General features: G+C 58.3%; 1 protein-coding gene across 7 annotated transcripts in view; it reads left to right on the top strand.

The window, feature by feature from the left end:
- The window catches only part of LOC144932721 (suppressor of cytokine signaling 3-like), a 16,749-nt gene extending 1,893 nt beyond the window's left edge, over positions 1-14,856 (top strand). The window contains exons 1-3 of one of the 7 annotated variants that reach the window (XR_013636935.1): positions 591-912; positions 8,440-11,095; positions 12,001-14,856. Coding sequence is in view for 2 of the 7 variants with exons in the window: in XM_078857097.1 (XP_078713223.1) it covers positions 651-912; positions 8,440-9,815 (1,638 nt within the window). In the remaining 5 variants the exon portion in view is untranslated. Of the gene's footprint in view, positions 1-590; positions 913-8,439 lie in introns of those variants that run through there. The other 6 variants (XR_013636933.1, XR_013636937.1, XR_013636934.1 and 3 more) reach the window with 6 other exon arrangements.
- Positions 14,857-19,862: the final 5,006 nt, after the last annotated feature.

Genomic DNA, 19,862 nt, shown 5'->3' with positions numbered 1-19,862 from the left:
TACAGCGAGGGTGTTGGCGTACACACACACAGCACGCGTACACACACACAGCACGCGTACACACACACAGCACGCGTACACACACAGCACGCGTACACACACACACAGCACGCGTACACACACACAGCACGCGCACACAGACGCGCAGTCATACAATACACAGACACGTGAATAAGGGACACATAGGGAATACGCACGCTACAGTTGATACGTATCGTGTTCACCAAAACAATACAAACCACACACGCCACATATACACACACCACACACACACACCACACTCACACACCACACTCACACACACCACACACACCACACGCAACTCTCACACACACACAACACACACGCCACACACACAACACACCACACACACAACTCATACGCCACACGCAACTCTCACACACACACAACTCACACGAAACACCCCCCACACACACACAACTCGCACACACAACTCAAACACCACACACACAACTCATACGCCCACACACACCACACACACAACTCACACGAACACCCCCCCCCCCCACACACACAACTCACACACACAACTCCACACACCACGCAACTCACGCGAAACACCCCCCACACGGACACAACAACTTGGCACGCACAGCGCCACGCACAGCCAGCGCCCACCTCCTCACTCCATGCGGCCCGAGGGAGATCCGAAGTCTCGGCTGTGGGGGAGCGCGGGGGAGGAGGAGGTGGAGGAGGAGGAGGTGGAAGAGGAGGAGACGACGACGAGGAGGAGGTGGACGAGGAGGAGGCGGGGGAGCGAGGGACATGGGCCCCGGGACCCCCACGGGCCCCGGGAGCCGGGAGAGGAGCCGGGGCCCGTGAGGAGACGGAGAGAGCGCGGGGAGAGCGGGGAGAGCGCGCGGCGGCGGCGGGTGGCGGCGAGCGAGAGAGGTGAGAGAGGGGGGGGAGTGAGGGGGGAGTGAGGGGGGGAGAGTGAGGGAGAGGGGGGAGAGTGAGGGGGGAGTGAGGGGGGGAGTGAGGGAGAGGGGGGAGAGTGAGGGGGGAGTGAGGGGGGGAGAGTGAGGGGGAGTGAGGGGGGAGTGAGGGAGAGGGGGGAGAGTGAGGGGGAGTGAGGGGGGAGTGAGGGAGAGGGGGGAGAGTGAGGGGGGGAGTGAGGGGGGAGAGTGAGGGGGAGTGAGGGGGGAGTGAGGGAGAGGGGGGAGAGTGAGGGGGAGTGAGGGGGGAGTGAGGGAGAGGGGGGAGAGTGAGGGGGGAGTGAGGGGGGAGAGTGAGGGGGGAGTGAGGGGGGAGTGAGGGAGAGGGGGGAGAGTGAGGGGGAGTGAGGGGGGAGTGAGGGAGAGGGGGGAGAGTGAGGGGGGGAGTGAGGGGGGAGAGTGAGGGGGAGTGAGGGGGGGAGTGAGGGAGAGGGGGGAGAGTGAGGGGGAGTGAGGGGGGAGTGAGGGAGAGGGGGGAGAGTGAGGGGGGAGTGAGGGGGGGAGAGTGAGGGGGAGTGAGGGGGGAGTGAGGGAGAGGGGGGAGAGTGAGGGGAGAGTGAGGGGGGGAGTGAGGGAGAGGGGGGAGAGTGAGGGGAGAGTGAGGGAGAGGGGGGAGAGTGAGGGGAGAGTGAGGGAGAGGGGGGAGAGTGAGGGGGAGTGAGGGGGGGGAGTGAGGGAGAGGGGGGATAGTGAGGGGAGAGTGAGGGGGGAGTGAGGGAGAGGGGGGGATGAGAGGGGAGAGTGAGGGGGAGTGAGGGGAGAGTGAGGGAGAGTGAGGGGGAGTGAGGGAGGGGGGATAGTGAGGGGAGAGGGGAGAGTGGAGGGGAGTGAGGGGGGGAGAGTGAGGGGAGGAGTGAGGGGGGAGTGAGGGGAGAGGGGGGATAGTGAGGGGGAGAGAGGGGGGAGAGTGAGGGGAGAGTGAGGGAGAGTGAGGGAGAGTGAGGGAGAGGGGGGAGAGTGAGGGGGGAGAGTGAGGGGAGAGTGAGGAGAGGGGGAGAGTGAGGGGGAGAGTGAGGGGGGAGTGAGGGGGGAGTGAGGGAGAGGGAGGGAGAGTGAGGGGAGAGCGGGGAGAGCGCGGGCGGCGCGGCGAGCGGGAGAGGTGAGAGAGGGGGGTGAGTGAGGGGGGGAGTGAGGGGGAGAGTGAGGGGGGAGAGTGAGGGGGGAGTGAGGGGAGGGGAGGTGAGGGGGGAGTTGAGGGGGAGGAGGGGGAGAGTGAGGGGGGAGTGAGGGGGGAGTGAGGGGGAGTGAGGGGGAGAGTGAGGGGAGAGTGAGGGGAGAGTGAGGGGGGAGTGAGGGGAGAGTGAGGGGGAGAGTGAGGGGGGAGAGGGGGGAGTGAGGGGGAGAGTGAGGGGGGAGAGTGGAGGGGGGGAGAGTGAGGGGGAGAGTGAGGGGGAGAGTGAGGGGGAGAGTGAGGGGGAGAGTGAGGGGGAGAGTGAGGGGGGAGGAGTGAGGGGGGAGAGTGAGGGGAGAGGGGGGAGAGTGAGGGGGAGTGAGGGGGGAGAGTGAGGGGGAGTGAGGGGGGAGTGAGGGGAGAGGGGGGAGAGTGAGGGGGGAGAGTGAGGGGGGAGTGAGGGGGAGAGGGGGGAGAGTGAGGGGGGAGAGTGAGGGGAGAGTGAGGGGGGAGTGAGGGGAGTGAGGGAGAGGGGGGAGAGTGAGGGGGAGTGAGGGGGGAGAGTGAGGGGGGAGTGAGGGGGGAGAGTGAGGGGGGGAGAGTGAGGGGAGAGTGAGGGGGGAGTGAGGGGAGAGGGGGGGAGTGAGGGGGAGAGTGAGGGGGGGAGAGTGAGGGGGGAGTGAGGGGAGGGAGAGAGAGGGGGAGAGTGAGGGGGAGGGGGAGAGGGGGGAGAGTGAGGGGGAGTGAGGGGGAGAGGGGGGGAGTGAGGGAGAGTGAGGGGGAGAGGTGAGGGGGAGAGTGAGGGGAGTGAGGGGGGAGTGAGGGAGAGGGGGGAGAGTGAGGGGGAGAGTGAGGGGGGAGGGGGAGAGTGAGTGAGGGGAAGGGGGGAGAGTGAGGGGGAGTGAGGGGAGGAGAGAGGGGGAGAGTGAGGGAGAGTGAGGGAGAGTGAGGGAGAGGGAGGGGAGAGTGAGGGGGAGAGTGAGGGGGGAGTGAGGGAGAGGGGGGAGAGTGAGGGGAGTGAGGGGAGAGTGAGGGAGAGTGAGGGGAGTGAGGGGAGGAGGGAGTGAGGGGGGGAGGAGGTGAGGGGGAGAGTGAGGGGGGAGAGTGAGGGGGGAGTGAGGGGGGAGTGAGGGGGGAGTGAGGGGGGAGTGAGGGGGGAGTGAGGGGAGAGAGTGAGGGGGAGTGAGGGGGAGAGTGAGGGGGGAGTGAGGGAGGAGGGGAGGTGAGAGGGAGGGGAGAGGGGGGAGAGTGAGGGGGGAGAGTGAGGGGGGAGAGGTGAGGGGGGAGAGTGAGGGGGGAGTGAGGGGAGAGTGGGGGAGAGTGAGGGGGGAGAGTGAGGGGGGGGGAGAGTGAGGGGGGGAGTGAGGGGGAGTGAGGGGGAGAGTGAGGGAGAGTGAGGGGGAGAGTGAGGGGAGAGGGAGGGGGAGAGTGAGGGGGGAGAGTGAGGGGGGGAGGGTGAGGGGGAGTGAGGGGGAGAGTGAGGGGGGAGAGTGAGGGGGAGAGTGAGGGGGGAGAGTGAGGGGGGAGAGTGAGGGGGGAGAGTGAGGGAGTGAGGGGGAGAGTGAGGGAGAGGGGGAGAGGGGGGAGTGAGGGGGGGAGTGAGGGAGAGGGGGAGAGTGAGGGGAGAGGAGGGGGAGTGAGGGGGGAGTGAGGGGGAGGGAGGGAGAGGGGGGAGAGTGAGGGGGGAGTGAGTGAGGGGAGAGGAGGGGGAGAGTGAGGGGAGAGTGAGGGGGAGTGAGGGGAGAGGGGGAGAGGGGGGGGAGTGAGGGGGAGAGGTGAGGGGGAGTGAGGGGAGAGTGAGGGGAGAGTGAGGGGGGAGTGAGGGAGAGGGGGAGAGTGAGGGGAGAGGAGAGGAGGGAGAGGAGGGGAGAGTGAGGGGAGAGGTGAGGGGAGAGTGAGGGGGGAGTGAGGGAGGGAGAGTGAGGGGGGAGAGAGTGAGGGGAGTGAGGAGAGGGGGGAGTGAGGGAGGGGAGAGTGAGGGGAGGGAGTGAGGGAGTGAGGGGAGAGTGAGGGAGTGAGGGGGGAGAGTGAGGGAGAGGGGGGAGAGTGAGGGGAGAGTGAGGGGAGGGAGGAGAGAGGGGGGAGAGTGAGGGGGAGAGAGGGGGGAGAGTGAGGGGAGAGTGAGGGGAGAGTGAGGGGAGAGTGAGGGGGAGAGTGAGGGGAGAGTGGAGGGGAGAGGGAGAGTGAGGGGGAGTGAGGGAGAGGGGGTGAGGGGAGAGTGAGGGGGAGTGAGGGGGAGAGTGAGGGGGAGAGTGAGGGGAGAGGGAGGGGGAGTGAGGGGGAGAGTGAGGGGGGAGTGAGGGGGAGAGTGAGGGGGAGAGTGGGGGAGAGTGAGGGGAGAGTGAGGGGAGAGGGGGAGTGAGGGAGAGGGGGGAGAGTGAGGGGAGAGGTGGGAGAGTGAGGGGGGAGAGTGAGGGGGGAGAGTGAGGGGTGAGTGAGGGGGGAGTGAGGGGGGAGAGTGAGGGGGAGGGGAGGGTGAGGGGTGAGTGGTGGGAGTGAGGGGGGAGAGTGAGGGGAGAGGGGGAGTGAGGGGGAGAGTGGGTGGGAGAGTGAGGGGGAGAGTGAGGGGGGGAGAGAGGGGGGAGGAGGGGGAGTGAGGGGAGAGTGGGGGAGAGTGAGGGGGTGAGTGAGGGGGGAGAGTGAGGGGGAGGAGGGAGTGAGGGAGGGAGTGAGTGAGGGAGGGAGTGAGGGGGGAGAGGAGGGGGGAGAGTGAGGAGGGAGAGGGAGAGTGAGGGGGAGAGTGAGGGGGGAGGGAGGGGGAGCGTGAGGGGAGAGAGAGGGGAGGTGAGGGAGTGAGGGAGTGAGGGAGGTGGGAGAGTGAGGGGGGGGAGAGTGGGGGGAGGGGTGGGAGAGTGAGGGGGGAGTGGGGGGGGAGAGTGAGGGGGGAGTGGTGGGGAGGGTGAGGGAGAGTGAGGGAGGGAGTGAGGGGGGAGAGAGTGAGGGGGGAGTGAGGGAGAGTGAGGGGGGAGAGTGAGGGGGGAGAGTGAGGGGGAGAGTGGAGAGGAGGGGGAGAGTGAGGGGGGAGAGTGAGGGGGGAGAGTGAGGGGGGAGAGTGAGGGAGGGGAGGAGTGAGGGGGGAGAGGGAGGGGAGAGTGAGGGGGGAGAGTGAGGGGGGAGGGGTGGGAAGTGAGGGGTGGAGAGTGAGGGGAGGAGGTGGGAGTGAGGGGGAGAGTGAGGGAGGGGGGGGGGGAGAGTGAGGGGGGAGAGTGAGGGGGAGTGAGAGGGGAGAGTGAGGAGGGGAGTGAGGGGAGAGTGAGGGGGGAGTGAGGGGGGGGAGTGAGGGAGGTGGGAGAGGTGGAGGGGGAGGGAGGGGAGCGTGAGGGGAGAGTGAGGGGAGAGGAGGAGTGAGGGAGGGAGGGAGGGTGAGGGGGGAGTGGGGGGAGGTGAGGGGGGAGGGGTGGGAGAGTGAGGGGGGAGTGGTGGGAGAGTGAGGGGGAGTGGGGGGAGGGGTGGGAGAGTGAGGGGGGAGTGGGGGGAGTGAGTGTGGAGGGAGAGTGGAGGGAGGAGGAGTGGGAGGGGGAGAGTGAGGGGGAGGGGTGGGAGAGTGAGGGGGGAGGGGGGGAGAGTGAGGGGGTGAGTGAGGGGTGAGTGAGGGGAGTGTGAGGGGGGAGGAGTGAGGGGGGAGAGGTGGGGAGAGTGAGGGGGGAGGGAGGGGGAGCGTGAGGAGAGAGAGGGGGAGAGTGAGGGAGTGAGGGAGGGGTGGAGAGTGAGGGGGAGTTCCACAGTGGAGTTCGAGGTGAGGGTGAATGATTTCACACCGGCACAGACCCTGTGTGGTTCATCCGGCTCTTCATCGACGGTGTTTCTAATCAATGGAGGCCACGTAGCGGGGAGACGCGTTCCCGAGTGATGGTGATGATTGTGGTGGTGGTTGTAGTGGTGGTGGTGGTGATGATGGTAGTGGTGATGGTAGTGATAGTGATGGTAGTGATGGCGATGGTAGTGATGGTGACGTTAGTGATGATAGTAGTGATAGTGGTGATGGTAGTGATGGTAATGGGGGTGATGCTGTTGGAGTTTTCGTTAAAGCTGTAGAGACCGCGACCAGCGGCACGGTTCCGCCTGGGAGATCGTTCTCTGTGTGTCTGTACGAGAGTGTGTCTGTGTGTGTCTGTGTATGAGCGAGTGGGGAGCGGTGGTGTAGCAGTCCGCGTGCTGCGCTACGAACCCGGCGACCCGAGTTCGAAGCCCGCTCACGGCCAACAACACCGGTGACGGCTATCTGCACCGGCCCTGGGACTCCCCTAGGTCGACTCAGTCTCAAATTGGGCAGTGTGTAGTAAACATCGCCACTGGGGAGACAAAGGCGGCCGGGCTTGGTGCTGGCCACCCACCCCCTCGTGTGCCGTGCCGGCCTTCATAGGTTGCAACTCGCTAACAGCACTTGCCCTAACAGTTCGTAAAGGCTATACGGGGGATCTTTGTGTCAGTGACGTGGTGTAGCCGAGTTTCGCTGCCACAGAGCGTTACGAACCGTGCCGAACTAGTCAGGGAAGTGGGAAAACTACCGAAGGTTTTCATCGTCACCGCCGGTGTTGGCCGTGAGCGGGAATCGAACTCGGTAACTCGCCGGGTTCGTAGGGCAGCGCGCTAACCGCTGCACCACCGCTCCCCACGATCACTCGACCACAGCGAGAAGGGGGGTGGGGTTGGAGCCCCGGGTTCGATTCCCGACTCGGGCGACTTCCCGTGCGTGGAGGTTTGTGTCTTCTCCCTCTCTGTTCTCAGCGCGGATTGTCTCCGATGTGCCGGGTACCCCTCCGATTTCGAGCGGTGTTTTTTGGCAGCTCGAAAGTTCCACGTGCTGATGATGAGCCACTTCGTTGAGCTCTCATTTGTGATTTGCCAGGTCGCTTCTGAACATTAAGTCACGTAGGTAAAAAATAAATAATAAATAATAAAATGATCGAAATAATAATAGAAATAAAATAATTATTTTATCCATTAAAATGAATAATAAAAGTTTAGAAATAATAATAGAAATAAAATATTTTTTTTATTTCTATTAGAAATAAAATTCTTATTTTATTTCTATTAGAAATAAAATTATTATTTTATTTCTATTACCACCTCTATCATTTTACTATATAATTATTTTATTTCTATTATTGGTTATATCATTTTATTATTTACTTTCATTATTTATTTTTTCCTACGTGACTTTACCGAAAAAACCTAGGAGTATGAATCCTTGCAGTCACGAAAGCTTCAAATCTAGAATTAAGAGCCTAACCTGATTAAATAAAATAAAATTACGTTTGAGCAGTTTATAACGAAAACAAAGCCTACCAAACGTAACATCCAAACAATCTTTACAATGCGGTCAAAATGACCCACGAGAAATACTCACCGCGTCTCAAGGAGGGTTCTGCCGAGTTTGCTCAGTAGGGGGTGATGATGATGCTGCTGCTGCTATGTGTGTACGAGCCCAATCGAGTACGACACGGTAACGAGATGTTAACCACCTCGCCTGGTATACGGGAGGTCGTGGGTTCGACCCTGACGCCTACTGCTGTATATTTGGAGTTTGCGTGTCTCTCTCTCTCACCGTGGATCGCGTGGATTTTTTTTCTCCGGATGGCCGGACTTTCCCTCCACATTTATAATCATGCTCAAAATTTTTACACGTAATGGTAAGCCACTTCGTTGAAATAATTTTTTTTAGGTCAGGTCACTTCTCAGTGGGCGTTACCTGGTAAAATAAAAAATGTATTATTTCAGTGATTTGCAGTTAAATGTATTAAGCAACATTACACGTTTCGTTTTATAGCGATGATAACTCGGACGAAACCCACGCAGAATCGAAGAACAACAACATACGAATCCCTCTTGCGCTATCGATAATTCCCTAACCTTCAGCGGAACGCAGACCTTCACCCAAACACAATCACGTGACCCCTCAACCTTGACCCTCATCCAAACCCTGAGCACTATCGGTAAATCTGAGCGTTCACACTTTCGCCGTGGCCACGAGCCCTATCCCACACGGCATCCATGACACCGCCCCCGCTCCCGCCTGTTAACACCCAACTTTAATAGTGATGTTTATTTCTGCCCGCACCCCTACAAGAAGCGTTCCCACTCGCACCCCTACAGAACTGTTCCCCGGCCACACCCCTACGGAATGTTGCCAGCCGCACCCCTACGGAACGTTGACTCTCGCCATGGCCACGTGTCCTATCCCGCACGCACCCACCTTCAACAGTGTGCCGTTTGTTACCGGGCGCTTGGCGTATTACCCGTGGCAACATCCCACCCCCCAAACCCCCCCCACTGACACGTCTGTAGACTGCGCGTGCCGATCACCCTGCGTCGATACCAACTCTCCTGCAGAATGACAACGATAATAATGATTGTAATTGTTCTCTCCAGGGACCTCTGACCCTGACCCGGAGCCATCGACCTCAGGGCTGGAGCTGCTAGCGCCACTCCAGCCAGCACCACCCATCCTCCTGCCAGGGTACAGCAGCACCAACAGCGGCAACAGTAGCAGCAATAGCAGCAGCAGCAGCAGCAGGATTAACAGCAGCAACAGCAGCAACAACAGCAGCAACAGCAGCAACAACAGCAACAGCAGCAGCAACAACAGCAGCAATAGCAGCAGCAACAACAGCAACAACAGCAGCAACAACAGCAACAACAGCAGCAGGATTAACAGCAGCAACAGCAGCAACAGCAGCAGCGGCAGCAGCAGCAACCCTCGGCAGACATCTCCATGTGGCAGCGGTGCGTGGCTCTCTGTGCCAGCATCGCACACATCACCACCACCATCATCGCCGCCACCATCGTCACCATCACCGCCGCCACGACCGCCGCCACGACCGCCACCACGGCAGCCATCGCCACACCCGCCATCGCCGCCACCACGGCCAGCGGCAGCGCCGCAGCCGATGGCGCTGGGCGCGGGGCGCCCGGTGACCGACACCGCCGCCACCGGCGCCGAACCCGAAAAGTTGAAACGCGACCGGCGGCGGCGGGGGGGGCAGGCGTCGGCGGGGAACGGCGACGATCGCGGCGTCGCCAACGGCAATGGTAACGTCGGCAACGGCCGCGGCAACCGCGGCGGCACCGGCGGCGGCGGCGGCGACTGCGGCGGTAGCGCCGGTGGCGACGGGGTGCGGACTCGCTTCCACACCTTCCCGTGCCTGGAGGACTTCTGCGCGGTGCAGCGCAGCCACCGCATGCTGGAGGAGAGCGGCTTCTACTGGGGCCACCTGTCCAGCGCCGAGGCGGCGGCGGCGCTGCTCGGCAAGCCGGTGGGCACCTTCCTGGTGCGCGACAGCCGCCACGGGGCCCACTTCTTCTCGCTGAGCGCCGTGACGGAGCGGGGCCCCACCAGCGTGCGCGTACATTTCCGCGCCGGCGCCTTCGCCCTCGACACGGTGCAGGAGGCAGCGCACGCGGCGCCGCGCTTCGCCAGCCTCATGGAGCTCATCGAGCACTACATGGGCGAATCGCGCCGGTTCGACCGGGCCGGCGGGGGCGGCGGCGGCGACGACGGCGACCGCCGGCACCGGCGCCGCGACGGGGCGCCGGCGGGGCCACGCTACTGCGTGACGCACGACGACGGCACGCGCCTGCCGCTGCTGCTGTCCCGCCCGCTGCCCCGCCACGCCGGGGCGCCGCCGTCCATGCAGCACGCGTGCCGCCGCGCCATCCACCGCGCCGTGCCCGGCGAGCGCCTCGCCGAGCTGCCGCTGCCCGCGCCGCTGCGGGACTTCCTCGAGAGATACCCGTCGCAGGTGTGAGCCGCAGGAGCCGCGGGGGCGGAGAGGGGCGGGGGGTTGACGGGGCGCGATGGGATGGGGCGGGGCGGCTATCCCGCCGGAGGTACCCGTCCAGACGTACAACCCCACCCACACCCCAAAGACAAAGATCCCCCGCGTATCCCGTTAACAGACGCCGAATGAAGGCCACCGGCGCTGCGGCCCACGACGGGGTGGTGGGCGGCCAGCACCACGCCCGGCCGCCGTCGTCTCCCGCAGTGGCGACGTTTGTTTTACCCACGTCGCACCGGGTGCTCTTTTGAGGCTGAGTCGACCCTAGGGGAGGAGGCCCAGGCTCCGGTGCTGGTGGCCGTGAGCGGCAATCGAACTCGGGTCATAACCGGGTTCATGGCGCGGCGCACTGGCCGTTGCACCAGCCCACACCCCACCCACGGTGGAAGTGGCGCTGCCTCTCATCGCCCCCAGAGGAGTCGGAGTCGCGAGCTGCGTCGAAGAACAAGACCCGGAGTTGGCATCTGAACTCGAGGATCGGATCATGGGATTAGCGGCGCCGGAAGTCCGCTGACAGTCGAAGCCGCACGCTGCTGCATCCAAGACCCAGATGCGGCGAAGAACTCAGAATCTGGATTTGAATTCGCGCTGCTCCATTCAAGACCCGGAATTGGTTAATGACCTGGATTTGGATTCGAATTCAAGCTGCTGCACCCAAGATCCGGATCCGCATAGGGACCCTGGATCAGGATTCGAATTCACGCCGCTGCGTTCGAGACCCAGATCTGGTGAGTGATCTGGATCTGGATTTGAATTCACGCTGCTGCTCCCAAGACACGGATCCGCATTCGGACCCTGGATCTGGATTCGAACTCACACTGCTGCATCCGGACCGCGATCTGCATCTGGACTTTCTGTGCACCGTTCGCAGATCCACACCTTGAGCCAAACTCACAATCTGCACCTCAACTGGAAATCGAACCCATGCATGTTTCCACCCAGAGTCAAAACATGAACATCGCACGTTTGCTGGGCGTGAAGTCAAACCCAAACACTCCTCAGGCACCTTGGCCAGGAGTCAAACCCAGGCACCGCAGCCGGATGTGCAGTCGACTCTGCTCTTGAACGCGTACAGAGTACAGAGTTGAACATTGATTTCATTTAACTCGTGAGAGCGGGCTGGAGAGATGGCCAGGAGTAACCTGACCTGGGCCATCTGCAGCAGTGACCTGGGTAAAACCTGGAGCTGGAGTCCAACTGAATGTGGGGAGATCCGGAGTGTGTGTGTGTGTGTATGGGAGTGTGTGTGTGTGTATGGGAGTGTGTGTGTGTGTAGGTGTATGAGGGTGTGTGTGTGTGTAGGTGTATGAGGGTGTGTGTGTGTGTGTAGGTGTATGGGAGAGTGTGTGTTTGTAGGTGTATGGGAGAGTGTGTGTGTAGGTGTATGGGAGAGTGTGTGTTTGTAGGTGTATGGGAGAGTGTGTGTAGGTGTATGGGAGTGTGTGTGTAGGTGTATGGGGGTGTGTGTGTGTAGGTGTATGGGAGAGTGTGTAGGTGTATGGGAGTGTGTGTGTAGGTGTATGGGAGTGTGTGTGTAGGTGTATGGGAGTGTGTGTGTAGGTGTATGGGAGTGTGTGTGTAGGTGTATGGGAGTGTGTGTGTAGGTGTATGGGAGTGTGTGTGTGTCGGTGTATGGGAGTGTGTGTGTGTGTAGGTGTATGGGAGTGTGTGTGTGTGTGTAGGTGTATGGGAGTGTGTGTGTGTGTGTGTAAGTGTATGGGAGTGTGTGTGTAGGTGTATGGGAGTGTGTGTGTGTGTGTAGGTGTATGGCAGTGTGTGTGTGTAGGTGTATGGGAGAGTGTGTGTAGGTGTATGGGAGTGTGTGTAGGTGTATGGGAGTGTGTGTGTGTAGGTGTATGGGAGTGTGTGTGTGTGTAGGTGTATGGAGAGTGTGTGTGTAGGTGTATGGGGGTGTGTGTGTAGGTGTATGGGAGTGTGTGTGTGTGTGTAGGTGTATGGGAGTGTGTGTGTGTGTGTAGGTGTATGGGAGTGTGTGTGTGTGTGTGTAAGTGTATGGGAGTGTGTGTGTAGGTGTATGGGAGTGTGTGTGTGTGTGTAGGTGTATGGCAGTGTGTGTGTGTGTAGGTGTATGGGAGAGTGTGTGTAGGTGTATGGGAGAGTGTGTGTAGGTGTATGGGAGTGTGTGTGTGTGTAGGTGTATGGGAGTGTGTGTGTGTAGGTGTATGGGAGTGTGTGTGTGTGTAGGTGTATGGAGAGTGTGTGTGTAGGTGTATGGGGGTGTGTGTGTAGGTGTATGGGAGTGTGTGTGTGTAGGTGTATGGGAGTGTGTGTGTGTGTAGGTGTATGGAGAGTGTGTGTGTAGGTGTATGGGGGTGTGTGTGTAGGTGTATGGGAGTGTTTGTGTGTGTGTAGGTGTATGGGAGTGTGTGTGTGTGTAGGTGTATGGAGAGTGTGTGTGTAGGTGTATGGGGGTGTGTGTCTAGGTGTATGGGAGTGTGTGTGTAGGTGTATGGGAGTGTGTGTGTGTGTGTAGGTGTATGGGAGTGTGTGTGTGTGCGAGCGAGGGATCGAACTGTTTGCCCGAGAACTCCGCGTCACACGGCACCAGCAGGCATGGCAACTCGCGCGCGATGCATTCGTTACGGTTTCTCGAGTCGGGCTACTTGCTTCCGGTTGTACGCTATCTCTGCTTAAGAACTCTTCTTTGACATCAAAGTAATTCCCCCAATTCCTGTTCAAGAATTACGAAAGCACAACGCAAGCGCGCCTATATAATCGCGGCGATACCAAATTCTGACTCCGTTGTCTGCATCATATGCAGGGGTATTTATGTATGTGTAACAGTTTATATATTGCGTTACGGTATAGGGTGGCTGCCATAGCGGTGCTACGGTTATCACCGCACTGTCACTCGCGATCCAGAGGTTGCCGGTTCGATTCCACGTCCTGGCGCCCTGGCCGGTTGAAACGACGTTCCTTGAATTCTCCGCCAGCCACCCCCACCACCACCGCCGCCGCCACCACCGCAACCGCCAACACCACCACCACCGCCACAATCACCGACTCTATCGCCACCACCACCATCGCCACCACCACCGCTACCGCCAACATCGCCACCACCGCAACCACCAACACCGCAACCGCCGCAACCGCCACCACCGCCACCACCGCCAACACCGCCACCACCGCCACCACCGCCACAATTACCGACTCCATCTCCGCCACCACCACTGCCACCGCCTCCGTCCACCCAGCGGAGTGAATTGGTCCGGCACGGTCGGACGGTCGATCCATCGATGGGCAGGTCGCGTCCGGTGGGGTCAAATGTGGCAACACGTGCGTGTGTGTGTAGGTGTATGGGTGTGTGTGTAGGTGTATGGGTGTGTGTGTAGGTGTATGGGTGTGTGTGTAGGTGTATGGGTGTGTGTGTAGGTGTATGGGTGTGTGTGTAGGTGTATGGGTGTGTGTGTAGGTGTATGGGTGTGTGTGTAGGTGTATGGGTGTGTGTGTAGGTGTATGGGTGTGTGTGTGTAGGTGTATGGGTGTGTGTGTAGGTGTATGGGTGTGTGTGTAGGTGTATGGGTGTGTGTGTAGGTGTATGGGTGTGTGTGTAGGTGTATGGGTGTGTGTGTACGGGTGTGTGCGGGTGTGCGTGTGGTGCTCGCTAACAGCACTTTTCCGAACAGTCTGCGAAAGGATATCCGGGGGATCTTTGTCTTTCTGTGGGTGTTTGTGTGTGTGCTGCTCGCTAACGGCACTTGCCCCAACAGTTTGTTAAGGCTGTACGGGGGATCTTTGTCTTTGTGTGGGTGTTTGTGTGTGTGCTGCTCGCTAACGGCACTTGCCCCAACAGTGTGTTAAGGCTGTACGGGGGATCTTTGTCTTTGTCTCTTCTATGGGAAGCGGTGGCGTAGTGGTTCAAGCACTACGCTATGAGCCCAGGCCAACCCAGTTCCTCATTCCCGCTCAAGACCAATAACAGTGGGCAATATTTGAACTTGTCCTGGCCCTCCCCTAGGTCGACTCGGCCTTAAATGAGTACCTAGTGCGGTGTGTAAATATTATCAACACTGGGGAGACAAAGGCGGCCGGGCGTGGTTTTGGCCCCCACGTGTGCCGTGCCGGCCTTAATAGGTGCTCGCTAACAGCACTTGCCCCAGCAGTCTGTGCAAGGCTATACGGGGGATCTTTGCCTCTTGTCCGTTCTCTGAGCAGGTATTCTCCGGGCACACCCATCTCCTGTTTACAGCCCTGAGCCAGTGGTGGAAGTTCCACATTCCTATGGCGGGGGCGGATCTATAACCCCGCGTGACAACCGCCTGCAGTGCAGAAGGGAAGAAAAAAAAATATGTTGAAATGCAACAAAAATGTCATCAAAGTTTTTCCCCGAGAGACGTTAATTTGGCAGCAGAAAATATATGGATGCAAGGACGTCAACCAAATACACGGCGTTAATCGTCGTCATTTTAATCTCGCCAAGTAACCGTCGTGTATATAATCCGCACACAGACGCAGCCGATGACCAACAACCACCGCCTGCCACGGCGCTCGTGCCAGGCTAGGTGCACACAGCCCCGGCACAAATACACACACGCGCCTCAATTTACAATGACACACGCAGACAGACTCACAGTCGCACACACGTACACGGGTACATCTAAATAAACACACGTACCGAATTACATGCGTGCAAAACCAGATCCGCAACACACCGTTTTTTGCGACCACATGCAGAGACACGCCAACAGGTGCACGCAAATCCACAAACGCGTGCACGTACACACACACATGTACATGTGCATATTTTATAAACACGAAAACGCGCGCACATATATAGATACATACCCCATAAGGTATTTGTGTTGTGACGTGCGTTGTATTTTTTCAAGAAAAAGCGCCACTTAATTATGTTTATTTATCCACAAGACACACACACACACACGAGTATGTGTGTGCGTACGTGTATGCGATATATTATTGATTAAGTCATAATGTCATATCGTACATTTTAACTTTGAAAATTGCACACATTAAATATTTATTATAACAATCAGAGCTGCTTCCTTGTGACATCTCTTATACGGGGGACGTTGAGTTCAGACAATGGCAGAGAGAGAGAGCGGTCTCTGTGTCTCTGTGTCTCGAGACAATGGCAGAGAGAGAGCTTTCCCTGACGACAAATTCAACTTTCTCCTCCTGGATCACAAAGTCAAATCCATGTTCGCACACGCGCGCGCGCTTGCGTGCTACCTAACGCCAGTAACTCCACTTTTAAAATCTCTTCAAATCCTCTCGAGGGGGTTCTTCAAGAATTCCCTCCCCGCCCCCCCCCCCCCAACTTTAGTAGGTGCGGTGGCAGACGGAAGGAGACGTCAACATTCGAGTGATTTCATGCTCAAAGATTCAGCCATGCCGCACTCATCCTGCTGTCCACAGCCACGCGGAGCTAATGGTGGGGATTCTAAATTCCCATGGTGGGTGCGACTCTCTCCATGCAAATGACGACGACTGTTAGCTTCCCCACAAAGTGGTACTCTATTTATCGACCCTGAAAGGATGATGGGCTGAGTCTCCGTGAACGTTTGTGCCGCTGTTCCAGTCACATTCACTGCCCTTACATAATCACCCATTGACACACACAGTGACCAAATAGACTTGCACAAACTCGCATGGTCACATAGACACAAATTCTTACATAGAGACCCATAGACTCACGTACACTGACACGATCTAAAGACGACGACAAAGATTAAACGGATATGTACACAGAGACCCGTAGACTCACATCGTCATAGAGGCCCATAGACTCACACAAATAATCATAGGTTCACACTGAGACCCATAGACCCACATATACATACATGATCCAAGGACTTACGCACAGAGACCCATAAAATTGCATAGAGACCCATAGACTCGCACTGAGACCCCATAGACTCACATCGTCATCGAGACACATAGACTTACATACAAAACCCATAGACTCACGTACATTTACACAATCTATAGACGACGCACATAGATAAAAAAAATATATGTACACAGAGACCCGTAGACTCACATCGTCATAGAGACCCATAGACTCACACAAATAATCATAGGTTCACACTGAGACCCATAGACCCACATATACATACATGATCCAAGGACTTACGCACAGAGACCCATAAAATTGCATAGAGACCCATAGACTCGCACTGAAACCCCATAGACTCACACCGTCATCGAGACACATAGACTTACATACAGACCCATAGACTCACGTACATTTATACAATCTATAGACGACAAAGAGTAAACTGATATGTACACAGAGACCCGTAGACTCACATCGTCATAGAGACCCATAGACTAACAAAACGACCCATAGCGCTTGCGGTGGGGGGAAGGGTGGGGGGAAGGGTGGGGGGGCGGAGGAGCGGTGGGGTACAGGAGGTGGTGGTGGTGGGTGGGGGGGGTTTCGATGAAAAGGAGATTGTAGTGGGGGGTGAGGGTGGGGGTGAGAAGGATGGGGGGGGTGAGGTGTCGATGAGAAGGAGATTTGGATGATGTTGACATTTTTTGGTCTGTGCTTGCTCGAGTCCTTTGACGTCACGGGGAGAGAAACTTAATCCGGCCTCAAAGAGGCGGCGTCGAGAGACGCGCTCAGCCCCGCGTCCATTCATGCGCCGGCAGCAAAGACAAAGACAAAGGTCCCCCGTGTAGCCTTCAACGGAATCTGCCGAATGAATTCACATCTGAAACAGATACAACGATGCCCGAGTGCAGTCGAAGGATGGCTCCCTATTGGTCAACCACGTTATGTATGCCGATTATTTGGTAATTGCTGCTCACTCGGAGGAGGAGTTGGAGGCGCTGCTGCTGAAGCTGGAGCGTGCCACTAAGAGGTGGGATCTTACCATCAGCTCCACCAAAACTAAGCACCTGCCTGGGTATTTTGTGCCACACTCCACCCCTCAGCTCCCCATTGGTGATGGAGCAGTTTCTTTTCTTCTTGGTTCTTTCGGTAAAGTCACGTAGAATGGAAACAATACAAATAATAAAATAAAACATAATAAAATAATTCTCACGACGTTTCGGCCACAACGCAAGCAGCCGTCATCAGGTGAAGACCAGGTCTGTTGGGGAGATAGCAGTTGTGGAGAGAGTGGAGAGTCTCCCATGCCCGGGCAGTGTGCTTATGACCAGCTCCGGTTTGACAGCAGAGGTCTCATTCTGAATCGTACGGGTGACATAATCTTTTCATCGGCTGCGTAACGCTGTGTGGAAACTACCTGGTCTGTCACTCCGCACGAAGTTTCGGGTCTTCTCGGCCACAGTCATGCCCTTCCTTCTCGATGATTGTGAAACGCGGACCCTCTAATGGAACACCTGCGCCAGTTATAAACATTCAGGCTGGCATGCTTACAATCCACCCTGGGTTTAACCAGGCTGGATTGTGTGAGGAGCTCACAAATCCTTTAAAGACCAGGACACATTCCCATCAGTGAGCTCCTCCGGCAGGCAAGGCTCCGTTGGCTGCGTCACCGCATGCCCAGCCACCGCATGCCCATCCACCGCATGCCCGGCCACCGCATGCCCATCCACCGCATGCCCAAGCAGCTTCTGTTTGGCCGCATAGAGGGGGCTAAACGGGCACGGCACGGGCTGGAGAAGAGATGGAGTGATGCGATACGGGAGGATGTGGAGCTGAGTGGACTTGTCGATGACTGGTACCAGCGGTGTCAAGATCGGCCTCTGTGGAGGAGACTCGTGAAGGACGCTACTGGGCAGTTGGAGGCAGTCGCCCTCCAACAACAACGGAGGGCGGAGGAGCGACGCTCACAACAACGAGCGGAGCGCCGGGCGGATAAAATACAGCAAGTTGGCACAGTAGGGGGTACAGCTGGTGTGCATCTTCCGGCTATTTCAGTAAACTAACCCATGGCACCTGCTGGGTCTGTCCCGAGACCTCCTGTCAGCGAGCCTTTGACATTTCACGTGGCCTCAAAGTGCACCTAGCCTGGCACAGGCGTCGTGGTGACTTCACCGTCACTTCGTGACGAATGGCGGGGTGTTGGTACCGGGCCTGGGCCTCCCCTAGGTCGACGCAGCCTCAAATGAGTTCTTGGTGCGACGTGTAAACATCGCCCACTGGGGAGACAAAGGCGGTCGGGCATGGTGCCGGCTTTAATAGCTGCTCGCTAACTACTTGCCAGGCGGATTAGCGATGTCAAACCCTGGCGGCTGGACGGTGGGGTGATTGACTCCGACCATCATCCATCCCTCCCTCCGAGGTCGATAAATTGAGGGTTTTTGTTGTTGTTGTTGTTTGTTTGTTTTAATGCGTGGGCAAGTCGACAGTGGTTGTCCTATGGATGGCTATCCTGACTTACCCGCCGTAGGAACGTGGAATTTCCACCAACTTGCTCCACACGACTGTAAAAAGAGAATGTCAATGAGCGATTTGGCATGACCCCCCACCCCCCTCCTCTCGAACGCCACCGGTTGCGAGAGACGCTGCGATTGACAAAATAGATAAGCGGATGACGACCTCCACCCCCACCCCAACCCCCACTCCCACCCCCCTCCCACCCCCACTCCCACCGCCTCCCATCCCCACACCCACCCCAACTTCCACCCCCCTTCCACCCCCCTCCCACTCCCCCCCTCCCACCCCCCCACTCCCACCCCCCTTCCCACCTCCCTCCCACTCCCCTCTCACCCCCACTCCCACCCCCCCTCCCACCCCCTACCACTACCACCCCCCCTTCCACACCCCCTCCCACCCCCACTCCCACCCCCCCTTCCACGCCCCCTCCCACCCCCACTCCCACCCCCACTACCACCCCCACTCCCACCCCCCTACCACCCCCACTACCACCCCCACCCCACTCCCACCCCCCTACCACCCCCACTACCACCCCCACCCCACTCCCACCCCCACCCCCCTACCACCACCACCACCACCCCCCTGCCCACAGCCCAACCGCCACCACCCCGGCCCCTGCCCCCTTCCCGTATCTCTCCCTCCGTCGGAAACGAGCCAACGACAAACAGAAGAAAAAAAAACACGCAACTTTTTTGTGCGCATCTCATCAGAGGCCACGCGCGTCCTTGCAGGCTGGTCCGCATCGTTTCTAATCGAAGCTTGTTCATGGGTCGGTCCGACGTTAGGACTCGGCAAGAAACCTGCGGCTCCTCTGACGTTATGTGTGAAGGGGGCACCGTCCAGTGTTCACCACAGTGAATTTGCGGCTCTTGAAATCATTGAGTTGTGGTTTTTTTGTGTGTCTGTTTACCGAATCCAACACAGTATTTAGCTCCTGCTATAAGATGTCCACGCGGAGTTTTTTGGGGGGAGAGGGGGGGGGGGCACGGGGGGGAGGGGGGGGGGCAATTCCCACCAAACTGGGCAAATGTATGATTTCATTTTCAGGAGTTGACAATTAAGATGGAAAAATAAATGAATGATATGCACCCGCGATTCTTAATGCGAGGGACAAAGCGAACACCCCCCCCCCCCCCGAATAGAGAAGTCAAACTCCGCCGATGTTGCCACGTGATCATGCTGCTGCTGATGATGATGGTGAAGCCACTTCGTTGAGCCATCATTTGTGCTGACCAGGTAGCTTCTGAAAAAGAAGGAACAGCTACTACGACGGCGTAGAAGCTCAGCGGGGTTTCGCGCGGTATAAAATTGAGGATCATTGTTTTAACGCCGTGGGCACACACGACGTTGATTTTTCCAAGACGAAGGTACTCTGCACAAACCCACTGGCTATCATCAGAGATTTGTTCATGAAGCCATCCAGATATATAGACACGGACACAACTTCAACCGAGAAGATGGGTACAAATTGAGCAATCATTGGAAGGACGCGATTAACCAGGTTAAGTCTTAACCTGCTGTGATGTTTCCATCCTTGCTGCGATTTTAGCCGACTCTCTGAGTTGCGGTGTACTGGTAGTAACCTCCTGGTTACACCAGCCCACAGGGGATCATTTTGTCCGTCCGTCGTGCATGGAGGAGCTGGGTGGGGAGGAAGGGGCTGGGTGGGTGGGGAGGGTGATGCT

This window comes from Lampetra fluviatilis, chromosome 5 (genome assembly GCF_964198595.1).
Source record: "Lampetra fluviatilis chromosome 5, kcLamFluv1.1, whole genome shotgun sequence".
Lineage (NCBI taxonomy): Eukaryota > Metazoa > Chordata > Hyperoartia > Petromyzontiformes > Petromyzontidae > Lampetra > Lampetra fluviatilis.
This window is presented reverse-complemented; position numbering and strand designations above follow the sequence as displayed.